At 52.9% G+C, this 18,863-nt stretch overlaps 1 protein-coding gene across 11 annotated transcripts in view; it reads left to right on the top strand.

Annotated features, from left to right (window-relative positions):
* The window catches only part of ANKS1A (ankyrin repeat and sterile alpha motif domain containing 1A), a 176,778-nt gene extending 165,869 nt beyond the window's left edge, over nt 1–10,909 (top strand). For 3 of the 11 annotated variants that reach the window (XM_046005725.1, XM_046005722.1, XM_046005733.1), the window contains 9 exons: nt 982–1,146; nt 2,510–2,635; nt 2,891–2,962; nt 3,150–3,236; nt 3,792–3,932; nt 5,665–5,835; nt 6,050–6,148; nt 6,725–6,822; nt 7,375–10,909. In XM_046005725.1, coding sequence (XP_045861681.1) covers nt 982–1,146; nt 2,510–2,635; nt 2,891–2,962; nt 3,150–3,236; nt 3,792–3,932; nt 5,665–5,835; nt 6,050–6,148; nt 6,725–6,822; nt 7,375–7,426 — 1,011 coding nt within the window. In that variant the 3' untranslated portion in view covers nt 7,427–10,909. The other 8 variants (XM_046005732.1, XM_046005729.1, XM_046005723.1 and 5 more) reach the window with 7 other exon arrangements.
* Nucleotides 10,910–18,863: the final 7,954 nt, after the last annotated feature.

Below are 18,863 nucleotides of genomic sequence, written 5' to 3'. Positions count from 1 at the left end.
GTGCCTCCTGCCTGCATCCGAGAAGCCCGGTGGCACCTCTAATAAAGACTCCAGTTTAAGTAGAAAGTAACATATCAGGAAAAGGGAAAAAATACCGAATCCCAGCCACTGCTTGCGGGGGGGCAGAGCAAGGGGGGCAGCAAGGGACAGTGGGGGGCAGTCTGCGGGGAACCCTGACAGAGGGCAAAACTGGAGCTCCGTGGCAGGACCTGCGCCTTCCCTAGGTCTTCTAAAGTAAAAGCCTCGCGGCAGGGTGGGTTCGAGATGCTTTGTGGCTCTGCCCGCTGACCCCAGACTGCAGGTTAGACCCCGCCTAGCTTCGGAGCTGAGGCCTGGGACCAGCTCGGACCCGAGCCTGCGAGCCAAGCCCTGATGAGCGCGGGGCTCCAAGCAGGGCCCCCAGGCTCCACCTGCTTACAGCCGCCTCACCCAGAGGGCATCACTCTGTCCTCTCACCCGGCAGCCCCTGTGACACTGAGGGGCCAAGAAACGCTGACACTTGGCATAAAAACTGAGGCAATGGGATTTCGCGGTGCCGACGGGCAGCGCTGTGTATTTTTTCAAGAAAGGGCTCTGGATTTGGTCACATGCCCAGGGAGCAGCAGTGAATCACAGCAGATGATTTGATCTTTGATGAACAGGAAAGCAGCTTCCCAGCCCTGTAACCTCCTCTTTCCCATATGGCTCCAGGCCAAGAGTATGCGAGGAATGTGGGGGTGCCCATGGTGGCTGCGTGCACACAGGACTGGATCACCAGAGCTTCCTGGCTCAGGGAAGAATTTGGTGGCTTTGGCCCCGCGGCCGGGGTCCCCGCAGGCTTGTGGGCCAGTGTGCCATCCATTTGGTGCTTGCTCCGTGTCCATTCTCACTGATCCACCTGCCCCTGTTGGGCCCTGGGCAGCCCCAGGGCTGGCTGACACCCATAATCCAGGGGCTGGCCTCCTAGGTTCCAAGTGATCCCTGGATTTCTCCCCATTGCAGTGCCAGGACTTGCTCTCCCAGACGTCGTCCCTGCTGAGCCAGAATGACTCCTGCACCGGTCGCTCTGCAGACTTGCTACTGCCTCCAGGGGACACGGGCAGGAGGCGGCACGAGAGTCTTCATGACCCTGCGGCACCTTCTCGAGCTGAGCGCTTCCGAATCCAGGTGGGGCCAGGGGGGAGCTGTGAATGGGGGTCCCCAGACCCCTTCACTGCCCCTGTGTCCCTTGAGTTGGCAGCTGGCATGGGGGAGAGGGGGTAGGAGGCCATTGAACTACAGGTGCCTGGATCACCAGCAGGAGGAGGACCCTGCTTCCTCCCCTCCCTGGGAGGGCCTCCCCTGCATCTCGGCCTCTACATCCCAGCCCCTCAGGCCACCAGCCCCCTTCCTGCCCCATTCTCAGCTTGCTTGCCCTGCCTGTTGGCATGGAGCGGCTTTCTCTCATCCTTGACTCCGCTCCCCGCACCCCGCCTGCCCCACAGAACCAGGGCCCGAGTCAGACTTTGTTCCTCCTGCTGCATTTCTGCTGCCCAGAGTGGGATGCAACTGGGAGACCTATCCAGGCTGCCCTCCTAAACGCCGCTCCCCTCCCTCCACGCAGCCTCTGCTAGGCCCTGGGCTGGCCCCAGCCTGCAGTCCTCCGTCACCTTCTCAGGGCCTTGCATTCCGGCCTCCTGATGTATTCGTCTGCCCGGCCTCCTGCCTTGCACATAGGTTCCTGGCTTTGCGTCTGGTCCTCCAAATTGGCCTACTGGACACAAGATGGACACATTTCCCTCACTGCCCCCCCCCGCCTCCCCGGGAACTCTAGTTTCACTGCTTTTTTTCTCCTGAGTGACACTCACCTCCAGAACCTGGGGGTGTCCTTCACCTCTCCACGGGCACAGCCGTGAATGTCACGATACGAAAAGCAAATGTCACGATACGAAAAGCAAATGTCACGATACGAAAAGCATTTGTCCAGCCACTTTAGTCGCTCCGTAGCCGAAGACTTCCGCACAGTGCTAGGAATGGAAGTCATAAAGATTTCCTGACTCTCTTCTTGCCTCCCGATTCTTCCCACCTGGTGAAGGCCCCCATCACTTGGCCTAGATTTCAGTGGCCTCCTGCCCCCCTGCCCCCACCCAGCGGCAGCCTCAGGGAACAGTATAAAACACTCCCTCCCGGGACACCTGCCCCACCCAGAACCAGCTCCAGGGCCCCAGACTTGGTATACGAGGCTTCCGCAGACCTAAATTCTGCTCCCTATGCTTGGTGCTCCGTGCTTGTTTTCTCATCTCTGCTCTTGGTCCTGTCCTGTCTCCCTTAGAGCCTTCCCTACTGAGCCTGCCATTAGGGGGCCTGGATCCCTGCCTCCCTGCCTTCCCTCTGGCGTGGGTGGGCCTCACCTTCACCCCAGTGCAGCTGCTTGACTTTTTATTTCCTGCCTTTGAACCCCTGTAGTGGGCTTCCTTGCCCTTGGGTGTGCTGGAGCCCTGAGTTCCTCTGAAATGGGCAGGCGCACCTGTGACCCCCACATGTTCTACAGGAAGAGCAGCGTGAAGCCAAGCTGACCCTCCGGCCCCCCAGCCTGGCTGCCCCCTATGCCCCAGTGCAGAGCTGGCAACACCAGCCAGAGAAACTCATCTTCGAGTCCTGCGGTTATGAAGCCAACGTGAGTTGCCCCTGCCCTCCCAGCCTGGCTAGCCTCCCTGTCACCCACCCCTCCCGGCCAGATCCAGGCCTCAAGTGCTGTTCTCTACTCCTCAGACACCCCCAGCACCAGGGACAGGAGGGCCTCCCAGCCAGGGTAGGGGAAGTTAGGAGAGGAGTTAGGAGAGGAAACCACCTGACTGTGGTCCCAGTTGGTTGGGTCCCCCTGCCTGGTAAGGCAGGACGTCCTAAGCGCAGTTACTGCCTATACCCTCAGTATCTGGGCTCCATGTTGATCAAAGATCTTCGAGGGACGGAATCCACACAGGATGCCTGTGCAAAGATGCGGGTAGGTTGTCTGGGTGTGTGCTGGCGGGTGGGGGTTTGGTGGGGATGGGAGGCATCAATGGGGCGCCTGCTGCAGCCCCTGGGCCCTCCCACGCTATATAAGGCCAGGGGGAGGCTGGGGCCTATGGGATCCAAGGGGCTTGGCCTTAAGAAGGGGCATTCACAGGCCTACTCCGTGTTTCCTCTAGAAATCCACCGAGCACATGAAGAAGATCCCCACTATCATCCTGTCCATCACATACAAAGGTGTCAAGTTCATCGATGCCTCCAACAAGGTGTGCTTCTCACAGCACTGTTAGCGGGAGGGGCCCCTCTCCCCACCCCCTCCTCTAGGCTGCCTAGAGTGTCTGCAACCCTCTCTATTCCTCTGCACTCCTACCCCCTCGGCCAGGTGCTTGGCTCTCAGTCGCCACACATCCTGATCCCGGGGCCCTGCCCTAGTGACAGGTGCCCCTAGTCTCCTTGAGCATGGGTTCCATCAGCCCTCTTACCTGTTCTCGGGCCCTTGGTGGTGTGATTCTCTTCATGAGCAAAGGACTCCCCCCATGCCCCATCCTTGGTACCTCACCTGCCTTGTCCCCACCCTGGAGGGCAGAAGGGCTGGAGAGCTGGTGGTCAGATGTGAACATTTGATGCCCTATTGCCATGGTTAAGGGCGGAGACCCCTAAACCTATACTGGCAAGGCTAGACACTGTCCCTGCCCACCACACAAGAGAAGTAGCGGTCTTGGGCTAGCAGCCCAGACTGGGAGAAGGTGGCAGAGGTGGTGGCGGTGTAAACGGGCTGAGTGGGCCGTAGAGCCGAGAATTCCAGCCCCTGCTTTCCCCAGCAGAATGTCATTGCGGAGCATGAGATTCGGAACATTTCCTGTGCAGCGCAGGACCCAGAGGACCTCTGCACCTTTGCCTACATCACCAAGGACCTGCAGACCAGCCACCACTATTGCCATGTGTTCAGCACGGTGGATGTGGTGGGTGGAGCCCTGCAGCTGGGCACCGCGGGAGGGGACCTGCCATCCCAGCACGTGGGTGGCACCTGGCTCATGTCTGGTTTGGGCCAAGGCCCCAGCAGCTGTCTGGGCCAGTTCCCTTTATTTATTTTTTATTTGTTTAATTATTTTATTTATTTGAGAGAGAGAGAGTATGAACAAGAGAGAGAGAACACACAAGCTAGGGGAGGGGCAGAGGGAGAGAAGCAGACTCCCCGCTGAGCAGAGAGCCCGTTGTGGGGCTCGATCCCAGAACCCTGGGATCATGACCTGAGCCAAAGGCAGACCTTTAACCAACTGAGCCCCCCAGGCACCCCTGGGCCAGTCCCCTATAGACAGTGATGAGACTGAAGCACAGAGGAGAACAGGCAGCTAACTAGGCAGCTCCTCTGTGGTTCTGGTCAAGGGTTCCCTCCCCCAGGCTGCTTGTCAACCCACCATGCCCCCCTGGGACCCTCAAAGGACAGTCTCCCTGCAATGCCCTCTACCTTCCTTGGGGGCAGCAGTGCCTTCCTGACAGGAGGCTGCTTTCTCCCACACTCATGCTCCGGCTGGGCCCACAGGGACTGCCCCTGCCCTGAGACAAGGCCCCAGGCTTCTGTCCAGATCCCTTCTGTCCCAGGGGACAGTAGCTAGTTGCCAAATCCCTGTGGCTTCTGGAGCACAGACGGCCAAGCATTCTCAGCCCCAGGAAATCCATGCTTACTCTGGGCCTAGTGTCAGACTCCTGGCTCTGCCACTTGCTGGCTATGTGGCCTTAGAAAGTCACTGTCCCCAGCTCCGTGGCTGAAAAGCGGCTATAACAAGAGCAGCTTTGTGGGGTTGGTTTTGAAGGTGAATGGGGTCATCTGCCCTATACTCGTAGCTCCTGGCACTGTGAGCTAGAGCTCCCATTTTCCAGTCACTTCTGCTGTGACACAACATACATGCTCCCAAAGAGGAACATGTTACATAAAATCACTCAGTAAAAGCCGGGTTTGTGGGGAGATGGGGCTGGGGGCACCACACTCAGAAACTTGCTCAGTGACATGTTGAAAGAGAGGAACCTAGCAAACCCTGGCGCTGCTGTTCCCGGACAGTGGTTAAGAAAGTCAGAGCTGTGGCAGTCAGGCCGGCCCCCTACCCCTGAGAGAGCCCAGGGCGGGAAGGGGAGCTCAGGGCTGGGAGAGGGACAGCACCACGCGAAGGGAAGCCGAGCTGTCGGGTCCCCGGTGTTTGTGTCCACATTGACATCGTGCAGGGGAAACAAAATGTGTGTGACGCTCAGATTGTTCCCTAACATCTCAGTCACCTTGGGACAAAGCAGTGCTTTGAAAACAAGTATCCTGGGGCGCCTGGGTGGCTCAGTGGGTTAAGCCGCTGCCTTCGGCTCAGGTCATGATTTCAGGGTCCTGGGATCGAGCCCCGCATCGGGCTCTCTGCTCTGCAGGGAGCCTGCTTCCTCCTCTCTCTCTGCCTGCCTCTCTGCCTACTTGTGATCTCTCTCTGTCAAATAAATAAATAAAATCTTTAAAAAAAAAAAAATGAAAACAAGTATCCTGGCAGAATTGACCACACTCTTGTTAGCCATCCAGGGGCCCCCTACCCCAGAACTGTGCTCAGAGCCATGAGGCCTGGTTGGGGGAGGCGAGGGGGGGTGGTTGGAAGGGTTCGAGCAAAGGGGTGAGGTGGCTCCTCGGTCTCAGTGCTGAAGTCGTGCTCTGTCTCCTCCCAGAATCTGACCTACGAGATCATTCTGACACTGGGACAGGCGTTCGAGGTGGCCTATCAGCTGGCCCTGCAGGCCCAGAAGTCCCGCTCCCTGGGGCCTTCCACCGCTGAGATGATTGAAACAAAATCTTCCAAACCGGTTCCTAAGCCTCGGGTCGGCACGAGGAAGTCAGCAGTACGTGGGGCCCAGGCGCCCAGACCCCCTCCTACCCCCTGGGCTTCAAGGGCTTGGGGTGGAGTGGGCACCGGGAGGGAACCAGCCATCGGCACCTTTCCTGTGCCCTGCGGGCTTCAGTCCCCTCCCTCGCCAGGCGCCCCCGGGCCCCGGCCCGCAGTGAGCCCCCAGTAACGCCACCCCATGTCTGTGTCTGCTTTGCTCTGCACCCCAGGTGCCGCTGCCCCCCGATAGTCGCTGTTGTCACTGTCACACCTGCACCACCCATCGTCCTTCTTACCTACCGCTGCCGTCTGTTAGTCCTGGAGTCAAGGTCTTTACACCTCCTGCTGTCTGTGTGTCAGTCTCTCTGAAGTGACCGTGAGCTTTCTGAGACGCTAGTGGCCTCCCCCACCCCACGTGACATTCTTTCCTGAGCCGCCCTCCTGCCATCCCTATCTGTGCTTTAGCTGTTTCTCTGTGTGTCTTCTCTGCAGAGGCTTGGGGTGCCCGCTGTGGTCTGGTCCGGGGTGCGCCCGCAGGCCCTGCCCAAGGGACCCAGAAGCCCCATACCCTCTTCCTGGCGCCATGAACAGGTTTGGGGCTCAGAGCACGATGCTCGGGTGGGTCAAGGCTCCTTTCCCTGAGCAGCTCTGAGAAGCCCCTGGGATAAGTCGGCCCTGAAGAGGCCCGGAGGTGGCACTCCTATGATGCTCTGGGGAGGGTGCCACTCTTGCCATCTCAGGCCTAGGGGGCTTGCTCTCTGAGGAGAACCAGGGCCGCCCCTCGTGTCCCTCACGCTGGCACAACACCGGCACAGCCCCGCACAGGAAGAAGGGCCAGCTGGGCCCTGTTGCCCCGGCCAGGCACGGCGCTCCCTCTCTGACCCCTCGCCCTTCTTCCTTGGCAGCTGGAACCACCCGATACGGACCCAGATGCCCAGTCCCATGCCAGCGTCTCCTGGGTTGTGGACCCTAAACCGGACTCTAAGCGGAGCCTCAGCACCAAGTATGAGACCACTATCTTCTAACCGCTCACTCCCTGTCTCCACTAGTCTCACTGTGCCTTGCCATCCGACCTCTGCTCTTCTCAGCTCTCCTTCCGGCTGCTGACGCCAAGGCCCCAGCCCCGGGGGGCCCTGCTCTCCCTGCCGGCAGCCGCTCTAGACACCACACTCACAGCTCGTACCCAACACCACCGGACACTGTGAAGTCCCCCTTGGGCGAGGACAGCCTGGCAGGGGTGGGGGTATGAGTTGCCTTCCAGGTGGGCACCAGGAGGGCTCAGCGGGCAGGCACTGTGAACCCTGGGGCGGGGGGCAACCCTCGAGCAGAGCCAGACAGCACCCGTGACCGCTCCCTCTGACTAGGCTGGGCTCTTGGTCTGCTCTCCTCTCCCGGCTTCTGTGCTGAGCCACAGCTGGGTGCCACTGCCAAGAGTGAACTGTCTTTTTGCACCTTTCCTGACACAACCGACCACTGTGACCACCCGGTGCCAGAATCCCCTTGCTCTCCGCTCATGGCTGGCCTGCGGCCCCAACCCTCTGTCCTTTGCCGTCAGGTGCTGGCCTCCCTCCTGCGAGAGCCCGAGCTGGGCAGCACGACTCACCTAGGCTCACACTGCGTTCTGTGAGGGCCCGAGGTCCTCAGGCTCGTGCCTGACTCCACAGCCTGGAGCTCTGAGCATCTCAACAGCCGCAGGCCGGCTTCCCTGAGCAGGTCTCTGGGTCCCGCTGAGGCTTCCACTCCGAGGAACAGGATGGCTGGTGTGCGGTCGGCCACCCCTGTCTTCGCCAGGGCGTCACAAGGCTGGCTCTGGAGTCTAGCTCACCGAGGAGGAAGGCCTTTCTGTAGCAGCCAGCGCGAGGGAGGCCTGTGCCCTGCATGTACACGGCCCCTTCTTCCCTCAAGGCATGGAGCTGCTCCAGGACAGGACCCCGGACCAAGCAGCTCCCCCCTTGTCCTCCGGGGGCTTTCCGGAGGAAAGTCAGCCCCCCTCCACCTCTTGAGTCCCCTAAGGGGGAGCAGTCCGCCAGCTGGGATCATGGAGCTGAGGCTCTGAAGAAGCCCCCCAGTGTCTGGGGAGGGCCGAGGAGCTCAGATGGCAGGAGACAGGCAAGCGGCAGCTCCATGTAGGCGCATAGGGAAGCCAGGCGCTCCAGCAGTTCCTGGAGAGGCGCAGCCCAAGGTGGTAGCGTGGGGTGGGTGCTCCCACCCGCCGGCCTGGCCTCGTGCCTTCAGGAGCAGCCGTGCTGAGCCACAGGCGCTGGGGGAGGCTGTGAGGGATGTTCCTTGGCTTCCATGCTTCCTTTCAGTTCCCTCCACCCCATGCAGGCCCCTGTGGTTAACCCTTTCCTCCCCCCATTGTGTTTGCTTCTGCCAAGCTGAGCCACTGAGGAACCAACTGTGCTGCGGAAACACAGACGTGGGGAGCACAGGCTCTCGCCGCCACCGCCACCACCGCCACCACTGTGTCACCTGCAGCTTTGAAGACCCAGGCCCAGCCTCTGCCAGGAGCAGCTCCTCGGGGCTGCCTGGCCTGGACCTGCTACCACCAGGTCTTACAGAGCAAGCCACACGCCAGGCCTTGAGCGGAGGAAACTGGAAACTCCATAGAGTCAAGAAGTGACTTGTCCAGAAGACATTTTTTAATAGAAAAAAAAAATTTTCTATAAAATGAATTTTTAAGACTTGGCTCAAACCTCTAGGTTAAACTGCCAATCTTTAGACAGACGGCCTCGGGACCGGAGGACAGGGGGCCCGAGAGCAGCTCCGAGGCCAGTCTGCGCAGCCTTCGTCCCTGGCACGGGCTGCTGGTGTGGTCCGGTAGGTTGTGGGGGAGGCAGCGGCCTGTGAGGGAAGAGAATGCAGGCCCAGGTGGGCAGACGGGAGTGGGGTTGTTCGAGTCTGCTTTCAGACCCAGCCAAGTGGGTTGCTGCTGTTCCTTATGAACTGCACAACTTCTGTCCCCATTCGGAGCTGGATGCCACCTCTGCAGTAAGAACACAGCCTCAGAGGCACCTGGCAAAAGCAGAGACTCCCGGGCCATTCCGGGGGTTCCAAATGTGAAGGCGCACAGGCCAGACAGGGCTGAGGGAGCCGTTCCCAGTGCCGCGCAGTCTGGGCCGCTCCTTGGCGCCCAAGCCGGTGGTGGTCAGGGCGCCGGCCCACACGCGCGTGGGCAACCTCAGACCTGCCTGTGTTCGGTCGGAAAGGAGAAAAAGCAGCTTTGTTTTGGGCATTAACGGGTAGGTCAGCTAAGACGGCTACCTGCCGATTTCTGATTTGTCTAATCGGGTCTGTGTGATTAGGACTCGCTTTGATTCTCTGAATTACTAGTTTGACTGTTGTATTTTTGGCTGCTGGATTCATCCCGGGCTCCAAGTGTTGAGAAGGCTAAATAAGGTGACCGTGGATTCGGTTCTCCCCCGGCGTGGCCTTCAGGGCAGGTTGGGGCCCTGGCGCACCACTGCCACTTAAGGCCTCCTGCTGGCTTGCTTCGCTTGTTAACTTGGACTCTCGCTCTGTGCTCCTGAGAGCGGTGGAAGCCAACGGGGTAACCGCTGTGAGGCTGAGGGGCAGAGACGGCTCCGCTGCTGGCCCAGCCCCTTCCAGGGTAGGGAGCAGAGAGGAGCCCTTCCTCTGTGGCCAACTCAGCAGCAGACCTCATGCTTTGCCAGCACGGGGCAGGCTGCTCCCAGCCCCCACATGCCAGGCTTCAGCGGGACTTCCTTCCCAGCAAAGGCTGTGAATTGAAATTCCCTGTGGGTTGGGTGCACGGAGAGTGCTCTTGGGCACACTCACTGCCCTGTGGTGGCCAGAAAAGGGAAAGCCTGCCATCCTCCCGCTGCCTTGAGGCTGGGCCTCCTCTCTGGAGCAGGGCCAGGGAACCCCCACCTCCCGGTACTAAACCAGGACCTCAACACCTAAAGTCTGGCTTCACTTCCTGCTTCTCCCAAAGCCCAGGAGCCTCCCACCAGCTCGCACCACACATGATCTGCCCCTGCCGACCCGCGAGAATCAACCAGGGAACCAGAGTGGTCGGCACCCTTCCTTCCCCTAACGGGGGGCCTGGCCTCAGCTAGGCACGCCTCTGTTCTCGGGGGCCAGCAGGTCCAAAAAGCAAACTGTAGACACTACGATGAGCTGCTCGAGCTGCCTTTTTGTTTTTAAATCACGTGTAGGTGTTTCCTCCCCTTGAAGCTGCTATATCTTTATTTATTCAGGGTGTTGTCATATTGGAAAGCCTTGGCTAGTCTGTGCTGGCTCTCTGGGTTTGCTTTTGAGATTGGTTTATTTCTGGATAGCCGAGAAGGGTAGGGACTGGATCCTTTTTTCTTTCCTTTTTACTTCTCCCTGGGGCAGGTACTCTCTCTCTCTTAGAAAAGGGTGGTGTGACTTCAAGGACAGGCTTCAAGCAGAAAAGCCGCCCAGTCCTGCACCTGAGTTCGGAGGGAGGGTCTGAGCTGTGCAAGGCCCCTCTGGGCAGCCTTGTGAGGGAGTCATACCTTCCCCAGCCCCGGCTTCTCTGCTTGCCTCCCTTCTGCTTGCAAGCTGCTCCGAGCCGTAGGAACCCTACTGCCAGGCTGCATGTCTGCCAGGCTTTGCCGCCTTCCTGGGTCTCTAGCCTCAGATTCTGGCGGGAGTTCCTCCAGAAGCTTCTGGCCAAGCAGGCCGTAGACGTGGTGGCCGCCGCGCCGACAGCAGAAAGCTCGTCCGCCCTCGGTCGGCCTGCAGGAGGCCAGATCTGCAGGATGATGGTCGGAAGCAGCTCGTGGAAGTGGTGTTGCTAATGGGGTGGCAATGGGACTGTATTGTAATAAAAATGTTATTTAATCTTTGTCTTTGTATTTTGATACTTGAATGAATTGCCCTTTTATTTTACTGTACATAGAACTGTCAATCTGTCTGATTCTGTCCGAATTACAAACATCTTGTGGTACCAAACATAACGAATCTGTGCGGCAACATAGACTGACCTCACTATGCGAGACAGAGCGTCAACATTCCTGGGCTTCCACCTTCGGTTCGGTTATTTTCATAATTGTACAGTGTAGAACAGACTGAATTAATAAAGGAGAAGCAACATGAAACCAGCCTTACTTTTTGGGAGTTTTTGAACTGGAAAGCTTCTTGATCGTTCTCTGGCAGAAGTGCGGGCCCAGGCTGTAGGCTGGCTTCGGGTTGCTGACGAGGGTCCCGCGCTGTTTGGGACGAGTGTGGGGGTGCCGCTCTGTGTGGCATGCTTCCAGCGGGAGGCTGCCCCTGACGGTCCATCCGTTCATCCCGTTTAGTTGCGAGGCTCCCGCGATTCCCCTTCCCCTGCTTAGAATGTCTCCTCCAATCCCAAGCAGGGACCACGTTCTAATTATGGCCACGGCTCCTCTGCACACTGGCCTGGGCTTGTCGTGGAGGGCCTCACTTTCAGACTAGGGTTCATCATCCTCACACCCCTGTGCTCTCTGGCCTTGGCACTCTCTTCTAGGCAGAAGAAACCTTACAGCCAGGGGAAAAGGTGCGGCCATGATTAGTGTCACTATTGTTCTGGAACAGGGAACCAGGACACCTGCCACTGTCAGGGTCCCTTTTGGCATCACTCCAAAGCCTTAGCAACACAACTCAGGCTGCCCATCCCCAGTGCCGCAGTGCTGATGGGGCTTGGGGCCTGCCGGGGTAGGGGAGATGCTGCAGAGGGACCTGGGGGAGGAATAGACTGAGTCGTGCAGGGCACCTGGGCCTGCCATCCAGGCCACCGGCAGTGCCGCACCTGGCCCGATGGGAATAGCCAACTTGGCAGGAGGTGTGGGTTGGGACAGCTTCAGAAAAGGAATGGATGGGGCACACTCAGCGGGAGTGCATCTGCCCGGCCTGGCCCGCCTTGCCTTCCCGGTTCCCCAGGACTCAGTCTAGAACATGCTCTACACCCATGTCTCCTCAGGACCTGGAGATGGAGCCGGCCGGAGTGTGGTGCAGCTTTCTGCTCTCATCTCAGCTTGGAGGGTGAGATAGGCCCTCACAAGCCACTCCATGCACTCCCCTCTCCCCCATAACACCCCCATGTCCTCAGCAGCTCCCCCCCACCCCCAGACACCGCAGGCCAGGCGGCCAGGGGGCTGGCACATTTCCTCCTGTAGGCTGAGGCAGCTCACCCAGGTGGCCGTGAGCAGGGGACTGAGGAAGCGGAGTGCAAACTGGAGCACTGTCCAGGGCGGCTCCAAACACCCTCCTAGCCTGGCCACCTCTGGCTTCCTCCACCTACAGGGTGTGCAGGTCCCACCAGACCCCAGCACACAGGGCAGGCAGGCCCTTCCGTATGTCCGAGGTCCATGCTGTGTTGGCTCACACAGTACTGTCGTCAGCTCACACCCAGGGAGGGCGGAGGGGTCAACTAGCCCCCACTCGGGGCAGCACCTACAGCTCTGTGACTCTGTCGCTCAGGACTCCGCTGTTAGGACAATTACTTTAAACAAGACTTTGTCAAATGAAAGAGTTTCCCTAACACCACAGAGTTACATGTTATCCGGTAAATGGTCCTGGGACAATGGCGTAGCCACAGAGGTTCGGGACAGTACAGGGATTCCTACGCCTCCTTACAGCAAAATAAATACCAGATGGCTCACATACCTGCATGCAGAAAACATAAAACCCCAACAAAGCTAGAAAAAAATGGGGAGATCTTTTTTTCATAATCTTGGTACAAGAAAACTCTTTCCAGGCATGCTACAAAACTCTGAATCCATTTCTAAAAAGATTAATATATTTAACTACATAAAAATCAAACATTTCCACAACGCCAAATGCGCCATTTAAAAAAAGAGCCTGGGTGCTCAGTCGTTAAGCATCTGCCTTCGGCTCAGGTCATGATCCCAGGGTCCTGGGATGGAGCCCCTGTATCAGGCTCCCTGCTCAGTGGGAAGCCTGCTTCGCCCTCTCCCTTTTCCTCTGCCCCTCCCCCCTGCTTATAATTCTCTCTCTCTCAAATAAATAAAATATTCCAAAAAAAAAAAAACAGTAAACGGGATCTTGCTTCCAGGAAGATCAAGTAGACATACTTTCCCCTATTCTTCTTGCTAAGTACAAATAAGCCGAGACACCGATGGCACAAAGCCCAACAGCAGTCTGCTCTCTCTAGCCAAAGGGCCAGAAAAGAGGCAGCCTGGCAGGACAGAGCTGTGAAGACACTAACTGCTTTACCCCATCCATACACAACCACAAAACAGTTGTGTGCCACCAGCCTAAGGCCAGCAAAGGCCTCACCTTCCACACTCACCAGGCTAACACTCTGGCCCACACGCCCACTGGAGCACTATCAGAGGAGGCCTAGTAGAAACTCACTCTCAGGGTGCCTGGGTGGCTCAATTAAGCGGCTGCCTTCGGCTCGGGTCATGATCCCAGGGTCCTGGGATCAAGCCCCGCATTGGGCTCCCTGCTCACCGGGGAGCCTGCTTCTCCCTCTCCCTCTGCCTATTTGTGCTTTCTGTCAAATAAATAAATAAATATATAAAAAAAGAAAAGAAACTCACTCTCGCCCAGCAGTAAGGAGGCGTGCCTGAAAAATGCAATAACCCAAACTGAAATCTCAGTGGATGGACTTAGCAGTGGAATGGACAGGAGACAGACAGAATCCACCCACTGGAAGACAGAACAATGGAGACGACCAATCTGGACAGAAAGAGAAAACAGACTGGAAAAAAAATGAATAGAGTCTTGGGGACCCAGAACTCTAACATAAGATCAAACATTTGTGTCAGCAGGGTCCCAGAAGAGGAAGGTAAGAGGGCTGAAAAGGTACCCAAGGAAATAATGCCTGAAAACGTCCCACATTTGGCAAGAGATATCAACCTACACATTTGAGAAGCTGAGCACACCCCAAACCAGGTAAATCACAAGAAATCCATCACACATCATATCCAAGTTATCTCACAGTTACATTTCTAGGGGCACCTGGTTGACTCAGTGGGTTAAAGCCTATGCCTTCGGCTCAGGTCATGATCCCAGGGGCCTGGGATCGAGTCCCGCATCGGTCTCTGCTCCTCAGGGGCCTGCTTCCTCCTCTCTCTCTGCCTGCCTCTCTGCCTACTTGTGATCTCTCTGTCAACTAAAAAAAAAAAAAAAAAAAAAAAAAAAATTCTGAAAATGAAAGACAAAAACTTTCTGAGCCCAGCAAGATGAGACCCTTACCTTGTCTATAGGGGACAAGTAATGTGAACGACAGTGGATCTCTCAGCAGAGCTGAGGAGGCCAGAAGTAGAAGCATATTTCTTAGGAGCTGAAAGAAAACAACAAGCCTGCAAAAATATCCTTCGAGAATGAAGAGAATCAGGACAGCCTCAGATGAAGGACAATAAGGGACTTACCTGCCAGCAGACTTAACTTAAAAGAATGATTTAAAAAAAAAATGTTTTTAACAGAAAGGAAATTATATAAAAAGTTTTGGAATATCAGAAAGTATGAACAAACATTAAACAAAAATACGGGTTAAACCCAATAGACTCTCCTTCTCTTCAGCTTTCTAATTTTCATAGTTGAAGCAAAAATCGTAACATGGGGGCATCTGGGTGGCTCAGTCAGTGAAGCATCTGCCTTCATTCAGCTCAGGTCATGATCTCAGGGCCCTGAGCCCTCCTTCAGGCTCTCTGCTCAGTGGGGTGTCTCCTTCTCCCTCTGCTTCTTTTTCTATGCTCTCCTCTCTCTCAAATAAATAAAATCTTTTTTAAACAAAATCCTTAACACAATCCAATGTGTTTCAAAATATGTGTAGAAGAAATATTTAAAATGATTATCTTTTAAATGGGACTGGGGAGAAAGGGATGGAAAGGTAAGGTTTCTATTCTTTGTTCAAACTGGTAGATGATGACACCAGTCAACTATGGCAAGTTATGCATATATGTAAAACCCAGAGAAGACACCAAAAAATTACATAAAGAGATAAATAAAAATGCTATGGATAAATCAAAATGGAGTGTTACATTTTTTTCAAGTAACTCAAATGGAGACAGAAAAAAATAGAAAATATGAACAGAGTAAACAAAACAAAAAATGGCACATGTAAGCACTAACAAATCATAATTACACTAAATGGTCTAAAACACCAATTAAGAGAGACTGGCAGAGTAGATTTAAAAACATGAACTGTATGCTGTCAAGAAACACACCTCTAATAATAATATAAACAGGCTGGGAGCAAAAGGATAGACAAAGCTACATAATGCAAACATCAATCAAAGGAAAGTAGGAGTGGCAATATTAGTATCTCATAAAGCAGAATTCAGAGCAAAGAAAATTACAAGCAAGAGAGGACATTATACAATAATAGTCAGTGTGCCAAAATGACACATCAGTCTGTGTGTGTGCGCCAAACAACAAAATTATGAAACATGTGAAGCAGAGACTGAACTGAAAAGGGAAATGGACAAATCCATAAACACTGTGACTTAAGTGTGTCCCTCCAAAATTCCTATGTTGAAGTCCTAACCCCACTGTGACTGTATTTGGAGATAGAGCTTTTAGGAGGTAATTAAGGTTCAGTGAGCTCATAAGGATAAGGTCCTAATCCAGTTGGATTGCTAGCCTTACAGGTGGCAGGAGGGAAGGCGGGAGGGAGAGCTCTAGATACAGACACAGTGGAAAGACCACGTGAGGATATAGGGAGAGGGTGTCCATCTATAAGCCAGGAAGTGAGTCCTCACCAGAAACTGACCCTGCCAGTCCTTGATCTGGGCCTTCCCAGCCTATTTCTTATTTATTGAGAAATAAATTTTTGTTTTTGAAGCCTCCCAGCGTATGATATTTTGTATGGCAGGCTGAGAAGACTAATACAATAAATATAGTTAGAAACTTCTATTGGAGACTATCAACAGCTGATAGAACAACTAGAGAAAACCATCAAGGGTAAACTTAGAACTCACCACCACCATCAACCAACAAGATCTCACTGACATTTAAGAGAACAGTCTGGGGGTGCCTGGGTGGCTCAGTGGGTTAAAGCCTCTGCCTTTCGCTCAGGTCATGATCCCAGGGTCCTGGGATCGAGCCCCGCATCGGGCTCTCTGCTTGGCAGGGAGCCTGCTTCCTCCTCCTCTCTCTCTCTGCCTGCCTCTCTCCCTACTTGTGATCTCTATCTGTCAAATAAATAAATAAAATCTTTAAAAAAAAAAAAAAAGAGAGAACAATCTGGCCCACAACAGCAGTATGCACATTGTTTTCAAGTGCCCATGGAACACATACTAAGATAAACCAATCCTGGGTCATAAAACAAACCTCAACAAATTTAAAAGAATTAAAATCGTATACAACATGTTCTTGAACCACAACAGAATCAAACTGTGAGAAAGGATATTTCTGGTTTTGTTAAAACATTCAGTTTGTGCTAATTTGTTACAGCTACCATAGGAAACTAATTCATCCCTAGAGCCTCATACAGCTCAGCCCACATCTTAATTTTAGCTGATAAGATCCATGGTGGACTTCTGACACCCTGAACTGTAGATAATAAATTTGCCTTGTCTCAAGGCACTAAATTTTTGGTAATTAATACAGAGAGGTACTTAATACTTAATTTCTTCAACTTGATTAAGAACTTTTACAAAGGGGCGCCTGGGTGGCTCAGTGGATTAAGCTGCTGCCTTCGGCTCAGGTCATGATCTCAGGGTCCTGGGATCGAGCCCCGCATCGGGCTCTTTGCTCCGCAGGGAGCCTGCTTCCTCCTCTCTCTCTGCCTGCCTCTCTGCCTACTTGTGATCTCTCACTGTCAAATAAATAAAATAAAATCTTTAAAAAAAAAAAAAAGAACTTTTACAAAAAACCTACAACCAACATTATATTTAATGGTGAAAAACTGAATGATTTCCCCTTAAAGACTAGGAACAAAAGAAAGGGTTCCACACTACCAGTCTTCAAATTCTGAGACTTCTAGCCAGTGCAATAAGGCAAGAAAAGGAAATAATAGGCATCTGTATCAGAAAAGAAAGAAAACTGCATTTGCAGATTACATGATTGTTTATATAGAAAATTCCAAAAAATCTAAAAAAAAATTATTAGAAAAAATGAGTTAAGATCACAGAATACAAAATAAACTTGTAGAAGTCCATTCTATTTGTACAAATGAACATGTGGACACCAAAATAAAAAATAAAACACCATTTGTAATCACTTAAAAAAAATTCTTAGGTGTAAATCCAACATGTTAAAGTCTTATATGATAAAAACTATACAGTCCTGGGACACCTGGCTGTCTCAGTCAGAAGAGTGTTTGACTCTTGATCTCAGGGTTGTGAGTTCGAGCCCCACACTGGATGTAGACATTACTAAAATAAATAAATAAATAAATAAAACTTTTAAAAAAATCTGCAGTCCTGATGAAAGACTCAAAAAAGGTCTAAATAACTGGAGAGATATACCATATTCATGGACTAGAACTTTCAACTTTGTAAAGATGTAGATTCTCCCCAAATTAATATACAGGTTTAACATAATATCTATCAACATTCCAGCAAGGCATTTTTTTGGTTGTTTTTTGTTTGTTTGGTTTTTGGGGGGGGGTTGTTTGTTTTTTGTTTTGTTTTTTTGTAGATATAGACAAGATTAGTCCAAGGAAAGGCAAAGCAACTAGAATAGCTTTTAAAAAAAAATTGAGCAGGAGAATGAAGTGGGAAGAATGAGTCTACTCAATTTTTTTTTTTTTTAAGATTTTATTCATTTATTTGGCAGAGAGAGATCACAAGTAGGCAGAGAGGCAGGCAGAGAGAGAGAGAGAGAGGGAGAAGCAGGCTCCCTGCTGAGCAGAGAGCCCGATGCGGGACTCGATCCCAGGACCCTGAGATCATGACCTGAGCCGAAGGCAGCAGCTTAACCCACTGAGCCACCCAGGCGCCCCGAGTCTACTCAATTTTAAGACTTAATATATAGCTACAGTAATCAATACTGTGTTGTATGGAAGAGAGACCATAGACTGTTCACGTAGATCAGTGAACAGAAAACCCAGAAAAGAGACCCAGACAAATATGCCAAACTTATAAAGTGCAACTGGAACAACTGGACATCCATAGACAAGAGGGGAAAAAGTACCTCAACTAAGTCTCACACCTTACACAAAATTAACTGTAAATGGATCACAGACTTAAATGTAAAACACAAAACTATACAACTTTTAGCAAAAAAACTTAGGAGGAAATCTTGGGGCTCTAGGGCTGAGCAAAGAGTTCCTAACTTGACAGCAAAAGCACAATCCATAAAAACAAAACCTGGTAAGTTGGACTTCATCAAAATTAAAGCTTTTATGCATCAAAGGACACTATCAAGAAAAAGACTATCCACAGAATAGGAAAATACATTTGCCAATCATTTACCTAACAAAGGTCTACTATCCAGATTTATAAAGAACTCTACAACTCAACAACAAAACCACCCAATTCAAAAATGGGCATGGGGCACCTGGGTGACTCAGTGGGTTAAAGCCTCTGCCTTTGGCTCAGGTCATGATCCCAGGGTCCTGATTGAGCCCCCATCAGGGCTCTCTGCTCAGCAGGGGGCCTGCTTCCCTTCCTCTCTCTCTGCCTGCTTCTCTGCCCACTTGTGATCTCTGTCAAATAAATAAATAAAATTTTTTAAAAAATGGGCAAAGGAGGGCGCCTGGGTGGCTCAGTGGGTTAAGCCACTGCCTTCGGCTCAGGTCATGATCTCAGGGTCCTGGGATCGAGTCCCACGTCGGGCTCTCTGCTCGGCGGGGAGCCTGCTTCCCTCTCTCTCTCTCTGCCTGCCTCTCTGCCTACTTGTGATCTCCTGTCTCTCGCTGTCAAATAAATAAATAAATAAATAAATAAATAAATGGGCAAAGGACTAAAATAAACATTTTCCACCAAAGAGATAAATATGCCCAAGAAAAGATACCCAAGACCACTATCAGGGAAATGCAAATCAAACCACAGTGAGATTTCACTTCACACCCAAGATTTCTGTAATTTAAAAAAAAAAAAAAAATCAGGGAAACCTGAGTGGCTTAGTCAGTTGAGCATCTCTTGGTTTTAGCTCAGGTCATCATCTCCAGTCCTG

This window comes from Meles meles, chromosome 5, assembly GCF_922984935.1.
Source record: "Meles meles chromosome 5, mMelMel3.1 paternal haplotype, whole genome shotgun sequence".
NCBI lineage: Eukaryota > Metazoa > Chordata > Mammalia > Carnivora > Mustelidae > Meles > Meles meles.
The sequence above is the reverse complement of the archived record's forward strand: the minus strand, read 5'-3'. Positions and strand labels throughout refer to the sequence as shown.